This window comes from Pinus tabuliformis, chromosome 9 (genome assembly GCF_031772625.1).
Source record: "Pinus tabuliformis cultivar Carrire ecotype Pingquan chromosome 9, CPIR1, whole genome shotgun sequence".
Taxonomy (NCBI): domain Eukaryota; kingdom Viridiplantae; phylum Streptophyta; class Pinopsida; order Pinales; family Pinaceae; genus Pinus; species Pinus tabuliformis.
In genome coordinates, this window is record NC_142307.1 from 66,329,097 (window position 1) to 66,337,067 (window position 7,971).

A 7,971-nucleotide genomic window follows, 5' to 3' on the forward strand; every position below is an offset into this window, starting at 1 on the left:
ACTACATAGTGTTGGGCCATTATGTGGATGACATCTTTAGACTTTCTCGTAGGCTTCCTATATAATGATAGTTTGATGGGAAATATTGATACTATTTAGTGATAGCTATGAACAACTACAAAGAGTAGGCGTTGTGTAAGCACTTATGATAGAGTGATGGTACAGGATTGGTGGCTGCCCGACATCCATTATTATTATCATAAAAGAGATGGAGCTTGTCAAGGAAAGGAAAAGAAATGAAATTGAATTTGAAAACATGAAAGGATGAATCGAACCGCATATTAAGCCAGTGATTCAGTATATTAAGACAGTGATTCAGCAAGGGAAGGTCCAAATTTCAAGAGCATGGCATTTTTGTTCCACGTTTCATGATGATCCATATGGATGTGGGCTGGGTTTTCTGTTCTCACTTCAATTCATGGGGTGGTCCTCCTCCTCCCCACTGTGGTCCTCTCAACAACAACAAGGCACTCCCTTTCCAGAGACAGATAAAGATACACAGCAGCACCATCATATTTTGCAGTCTGTCTCTATTAGTGTCTGTGTGTGCGGATGGATATGCCAAAAGGAGAAAGTCGTGTCCAGCGAATAGCGAGACCCAAAAGTGGATGCTCCTGCATTTAACAAAAACAAGAACCTATCTATCCCTCTCCATTTCATCTCCTTCCAACGCGTGTTTGCATTGGGACCCGTTTACGGTTCCTTACATAAAGGCCTCTGCACATATGACAATAATTCATCCCTTTGTACCAACGCACAATTATTCACTTCATCCATTACCAGGAAAGGAAACGTCATGGGAGTTACAGAGTTATTGATTGCACCGTCTTCGGTCTGTAATCTGATTATGGAATGAGGGAAAAGTGACCAATCTCTCATTCTGACAGTAAGTCGGCATTCACCCATTTTCCATTTTTCCCCTCAAATCCCCAAAGTCATAACTCTTTTCAGTGCTTACCTACTCATACACTCAATTATATCTCCGACAAAAGATGGGGCAGGAAAGTTACAATGCACTTAGTGAAAAAGTCAAAGGACACAATACTATTCACTGTATTATGTTTATAATTGGGAATTGACCATTGCCCATTCCCCATGGCGCTCATAAAATTCTCCATCTATAAATAGGTGTTGCCGACAGATCTACAAAATTGTTTTGGCTACATATTTACATAGGTGGTGCCGACAGATCTACACATTTATCTTGACTATATATTTTTTTTGTTAGAATTTTGTAATTTAAAAAAAAACAAAAACAAAATGTTGGAGTGTTTGAATATTTTTATCTGGAAATGGATTTAGCACCATCAAGAATTTATGGGGCATCTAAAATCTTGAAGTTCGACCACTGTAACCTAGATTTTCAAATATTTCTGTAAGATTTTATCATAATCTTACCTAAATTCCCATTAATTTTTCTACTATTTTGTGGGTTCTTTCGACTACACTATATATATATATATATAAAAGGAGGTGATCAAGCCCACCCTTGATAACCAGAATTATCTTTCTATGTTGACTAGCACTAAGAAGAAAATAAACATCGCTAGGATTAGAACTAACTCTCATGAGCTCTGGAGTGAGACTGGGGAGTGGTCTACTCCCAAGGCTCCCTGCATTTGTCAGATTTGTGATACTAAGGCTCCCTGGGATTTGTCAGATTTGTGATACTAAGAAGGTGGAAGATGAAAATCACTTCTTCTTAGACTCCTCGACTATTGCCCACATCCGCTCTCAATTCCCTATCATCAGTGACCCCTCTAATCTTCTTGACTTATTAAGCCAGTCCAACTATAGCGATCTTGGAACCTTCTTTCCCTGCTCCTTGATCACATAAACAAGATTTTGAAGAATGTCAATAGACTCCTCTCTTTTCTTAAGGTCTTATAGACCACATTGGTCGTAATGGAGGTTAATCATCATCATCATCTCAAATATCTATATATATATATATATATATATATATATATATATATATATATATTTCAAAAATATTTTATTATATATATATATATAAACAAAAAAATTTAATTATATATAATAAAATATTATATATATATATTTTCTAATTTTTTAAGACTAATTGACTTTTTTCTATAAAGATTTTTCAGAACTTAATTCTAAATTGTTTAATCTGCATAATTCAAGTGTCGTGGGGTTTTTCAGGGAGCTAAATCCATTTATGTATTCAAAAACGTATTTTAAACATCAAAAAATCTTGAAATTGTATGGGTGAACGTCTATAAGTCCCCACATTAGTTGAGTAAACTATTAGTCATGATTATGGGGCTTTGCCTAAGAAAATATAAGAGAGTGTTAAGATCACAACGAAATTACTCTATTGAACCTAGATAGAGAAGATAACAAATATTCCACCCAATTTACCTAAGCTAAACCCAATTGACACATATTCTTTTTTGATGTGATTATCATCCATTTTTTTTTCAAAAAATAAATAATTTTTATTTTTTAAATGATAATTTAAAATAAATTATTAAAAATTTAAAAATAAATAACAATTTAAAAAATAAAAAACAATAACAATGATATATTGAAAATTTGATAAATAAAAAACAATGAATATAATTTACTGAAAGAGAATAAGAATATTCAAAGATGATTGGATAACAAATCAATTATTGAGAGAAATTTCAATAAATGAAAAAGGAAAAATGTAAAGTTAAATTAGTTATTATGATATTTATGAAATAGACTATTATCCAAATTCATATTACTATTAATTATTATTGAAAATTTGATAAATAAAAAACAATGAATATAATTTATTGAAAGAGAATAAGAATATTCAAAGATGATTGGATAAAAAATCAATTATTGAGAGAAATTTCAATAAATGAAAAAGGAAAAATGTAAAGTTAAATTAGTTATTATGATATTTATGAAATAGACTATTATCCAAATTCATATTACTATTAATTATTATGATATTTATGAAATGGATTATGATTCAACATTACTATCATGATTAAAGTCAAATATTTATGATATAATATAAAAAGTAAGGATTTATAATTATTTGTAATTTATTTATTTATAAATTTAAAAAAATATATATATTATTATATTTTTTTATTGACATTGACTATTTTTATTTCATAAATTAAAATTTTGATATATATATCTATATATATTTATGATTTTATCTCAAAATTATTTATTTCAATTTAAATTATATAATAAATTTATTAGATTGGAACGGTTTCCTTTCAAGGACATAGTTGACAATAGTGTGGACATTCTTATTGTTTTCAGGAATAGGAATTCAAAGGTAGTTGAGAAATAGTTGGAATTAAAAAAAAAAAAAACATTAATGAAAAGTCTGATTTTGTTTTTTTGTTTTTATATTATTATAGGGATTATGTAGTTTTTGTTTTTTTAATGTTGTAAGATTAAGAAGGGTTTGTTTTAATACTATAGGATTAGAGAGTTTTATTTGAATTCATTTAATAAAAAAGTAGATGCCTTGTTAGAAGAAGGTATAGAAGAAAGTTGTTGGAAAAAGGTATGGAAAAAGGTTTAAGGGTGGCTCCTCTAGAGATTCAAAAAACTATTTTTTGAATTATGTATTTTTATGTGTGTTTCTATGTAAATCCAATAAGGATGACTTTTTTAGATTAAAAAACTATTTTTTGAATCATATATTTTTATGTGTGTTCCTATTTAAAGATATTTTGATGTATGTTCTTATCTGAAAATATTTTGTCAAACATGTCAATATGTTAGGTAAGTATGATAGTAATAGATAAATTTTAATAAATTTTTTTAGGTTAATTATAAACAAAATATTTTAATACTATTTTTTTTTTACAATTTTTCTTATTCTTAAAATATTTTTTTAGATAATACATTATCTAAAATTCAAAATAAAATTAACATTATATATGTTAATTACAAATATATTTTTAACATTTAAAAATTTTTAATCCATTTCCATACCCAACTAAAAATACTTTGAAATAAAAATATTTTTAACATTTTAAAAAATTTAATTTATTTCCGTACATAATAATTTAAAAAAATGGAATTATCAAAATTATTTCCATGACACAAACAGTTACAAAGAAATCTAAGTTGAAAGCCTAGAACTACATTATGAGATGTGTTTCTTACCAGAAAAACGAAACAAAATGCAAATTAAGAACCTAAGAAAGAACCATTTGCAAAATGAGTAAATGACATAAAGGTTTTCATTGCATAATATTGTCATGCACAAAATACATTTTCATGGACGTGGGACTTCATTCCTCTGTCACCAACCTGTGATTGACAATATTTACTGGTGATTGCTTCTACTTTAATTCAAGGAAAAGGCACATTTATGTATTTACAATGTTGTGTTCAAAGGCCCATATCAATTTTTAACCGTGTTATGCCCATTTCCTGCATCCCGGAATCCATTGTGGGCACTTGGGGCTGAAGTAAGAATGTGTGACCTTGGAATTCAGAAGCCCAACAACGGGACTGCACTTCACGCATCGGGGCACTTTGTATTGATTGATGGATGCCCCTCGGCTGAGAGCATAATCCATCAATTCATCGAACGTTCCCTCTTCAACAACCCTAATTTCCAGGGGCCCAATGGATTTATCTGCCACTCTACCTTGGCGATACACAGAATTCAAGGATTCTTCCACAGCCAAACAGCAATCTTCGAACACAGATGCAGGAATTGAGACTGCAACTTCTTTGAAACCAAGTTCCCAATACAGCACGTAGTGACCAGGTATTGTTGATGTGTCGGCATAGCTTGTGTACTCTACCAGCTTCGTGTCAAATGGTTCAAGATGCTTCACAGAATTCTCCACTGCACTTTGAAGCTCTGCTTCATCTGTTTTGTCTGAATCTATAGTCAATACAACATTTTGTCTGCAGACAAAATGGAATTGAGGGGCAGCATTGTGGAAACCAGTCACCCTCAGCACATCCCCTACTCTGTAACGATACAAACCTGCATGAATGTCATTTCACACACATTATAATAATATTATTCTGTTGCCAAAGTGAAAAAGTGAGAATCATTGCAGTTTTAGACCTTTCTTTTGTGGATAAAAGATTCCTTTTGAAATGGAATGAAATAGAAAAACCACTTTCAGTGGTTTGTCAAGAAAAACAAGCCTAACCACTAAAACAAAGAGAGTTTGAATTATTGTGTCAATACAGTATTTTTTTGATTTCACATTTTGAAAATTTAAATGAAATGAGTGTAAGTGGAATAGTTGGCTTAGCTGAGTGTAAGTTCAACAGTTCACTTCACTTATGTCTAGACATGACTTTAAGTTGAATAGTGGTTGTCAAGAAAAACAAGCCTAACCATTAAAAGAAAGGGAGTTTGAATTACTGTGTCAATACAGTATTTTTTGATTTCACATTTTGAAAATTTAAATGAAATGAGTGTAAGTGGAATAGTTGGCTTTGCTGAGTGTAAGTTCAACCGTTCACTTCACTTATGTCTAGACATGAGTTTAAGTTGAATAGTTAGCTTGGCTTATATTTGGACTAGACATGAAGTAAGTTAAATAATTCACTATGATTTTATTTAGATACTTATATCTGGAAATGAGTTTAGTTGAACACTTGATTTTATTATGTCAGGATGTTTATGTCTTGACATGAGTGAAGATGAACAACTAGCTTTACTTATGTCTAGATATTAGATATTAGTGAAGTTGAACAGTTGACTTTGCTAATATCTGAACCTGAGTAAAGATAAACAGTTAGTTTCGCTAATGTCCCTCAAATTTCTGAAATATTCCAAAATCTATAATCAGTAAATTAACCAACAATACCTGCATAAGTGGTGACGACAAGTTCATATTCTTGCCCAATTTTCACATCAACCAGATCAACCAACTCCTCTTGCTCTTTCTGGTTGAGAGTTGGGCGTTCCTCATTTTTTAATTCGGCTATTCGGTGAACAGGAAGAAACTCAAAGTAGGCCATGTTTGGAAGCAGAGTGTATGACACTTCTGAAGGCTTGCAAAGAGGCTTCAAATTAATTCCAAAGTAGCATTCCGAGGAAGCATACATGGTGCAGACCAAGGGCAGGCCACCACAGTAGTAATCCAGAGTAGGAATATACTGAGCCATTGCCCCTGTCACCACGACATCGATATACTTGGTGTTGGGCCACAGTCGAGGTATAATTCCTTGCCATGACTGTGCTGAACATATTTCCTTCTCAAGAAAATCAGCCAGCCCTGGATTTGGGTGCGCCAGTAGCTTCCCCACGGCCTCCCTCACCGAGGGATCCGTCACCTCTCTGTTGAGAATGCCCGTTCTTATGTCGTGGCAGAGTTGTCTCCAGTGCTCTTCCAAGAAATGTATGGCTCGGATGAACCCAGAGGCGAAGACAGCTCCCATCCTGAGAACCTCATTGTTTTGAAGGAGGCCGCAGAGCAGTTGAGAGTACATACTCTGGTAAGCATCAGTGCAGAGAACTGTTTGGATGGGACTGGTGTAAACATTGTAGGGATCGTAAGGCCTTTCCCTGAAGTAGTGACTCTTGTAATAGCTTGTCAGGACAGGGCGTGCTAGCAACCCACAGGGAGTCTTGGCTTCTGATTTAATGAAGAAGAAATACATTCCTTTTCCCTTGTCAAGTCCTTGCACGAATCTGGAAAAGTGAAGGAACATAATTAGAAACCACAAAAAGGATTCTGTAAAGGAAATTGAAGGAAAATTTCAGAAGCAAATCTCTTCTATTTGATGAAATTTTGACTTCAAAGCATTCAGTGTACAAGGTAGTGCAATTAGCTAAACAAGAAAAAGAAACTTACTGACTCATAATCGGCATTAGAAGTTTATAAAGAAGATTTCTCCTCTCCCATTCCTCCTGAATAGTGGGCATCAATTTCCTTTCACCAGCAGAGGTTCCAGAGCTGTCACAAAATTAAGCTCACAATTTATAATATTTTTTATAATTCTTGAGTGTAGATTTCCACATAATCATATTCGTTTCGAAAGTTACTCCATTAATACACACAGTTCACTCCAGAAAACTATTAAATTGTAAGTACCTCGTGAGGAATTCTGAAACTGGGTGAGCAGAAAGGATGGGCGAAGTGTCTCCATTAGCAATACGACGTATCTCAGGCTTGAGATCATCATAAGTAATTACTGGCAAACACTTCTTGAAAGTTGCTCTGTTAGTTCTGCCCCTCAGGCCATGCCTCTTCAAGTACTCTGTATCGGCATTTCTCGTCAAGATTGAGGAGAGAACGCGAGTCTGCACCTGGTCTGCATTTGTGGTGACATTCTCGATGAATTCCAGAGCTGGCTTGTGTCGGTCATTGGTACCATTACCCATCTGAGCTTCTGGCATCCTTGCCTGCTGTGAATAATGAGAGATATTGTTGGACTGTGATGGTTATGGGGGCGTCGTCGTCTTCTTCTTCCTCTCTGAGTCCCTGCGGGAATTTTCCAAGTGGCCAAATATATGAAGCAAGCAGGGGTACAGGAATTTGGAACGCAAACGTCTAAGTCCGGTGTGGATCTCAATTGCGTTTCATGTGGGGACTTAAAACGCACGGATTCGGCGAGGACCACTGATCAATTTTCCTGCTCTCCATTGCTGAAAATGGGTCAAAATACAATTGATGAATGGATTATGAAACATGTGTTTAATCGCAGAAATTTCAAATCATTTGGTGCCACTTATTTATAGTCATCATTATGTTGTGTGCAAAATTAATGAGATGCTTTTTCTATGCCAACGAAGTGGAGAGGGGTTTTCATAAAATTAAGTTCGATCCATTGTTCTGGCCAACCTTGTCGACGTGACAAAGATAACAATGTCCCTATCAAATTAAGAGGCACAAACCATCCACATCGATCTATATTGCATGCCAATCTCTCCATTCATTACCACATGTTCCTAGAGATATATTGGTTTTATGATATGTATGCCAATGCATTTTCGATTTTTAGATGGTTAATATTACCCACCATGGC

The 7,971-nt window shown here is 33.8% G+C and overlaps 1 protein-coding gene across 1 annotated transcript; it reads right to left on the reverse strand.

Moving 5' to 3' along the window:
* Positions 1-4,183: 4,183 nt before the first annotated feature.
* Positions 4,184-7,630, reverse strand: LOC149147140 (indole-3-acetic acid-amido synthetase GH3.6-like). The gene is made up of 4 exons (XM_089446125.1): positions 7,038-7,630; positions 6,798-6,899; positions 5,808-6,634; positions 4,184-4,969 (listed from the first exon to the last, which is right to left on the reverse strand). The coding sequence occupies exons 1-4, from the start codon at positions 7,340-7,342 to the stop codon at positions 4,389-4,391; spliced, it is 1,815 nt and encodes a 604-aa protein (XP_089302251.1). The 5' UTR covers positions 7,343-7,630; the 3' UTR covers positions 4,184-4,388.
* Between the last annotated feature and the right edge of the window lie 341 nt (positions 7,631-7,971).

Bases quoted from the DNA above. Each gene is read 5' to 3' on its own strand.
- LOC149147140 (XM_089446125.1), bottom strand. From the start codon at position 7,342: ATGCCAGAAGCTCAGATGGGTAATGGTACCAATGACCGACACAAGCCA. The intron at 6,900-7,037 runs GTACTTACAATT...ATTTTGTGACAG, and splicing joins GTTTCAGAATTCCTCACGAG to CTCTGGAACCTCTGCTGGTG. The intron at 6,635-6,797 runs GTAAGTTTCTTT...TCACTTTTCCAG, and splicing joins CTAATGCCGATTATGAGTCA to ATTCGTGCAAGGACTTGACA.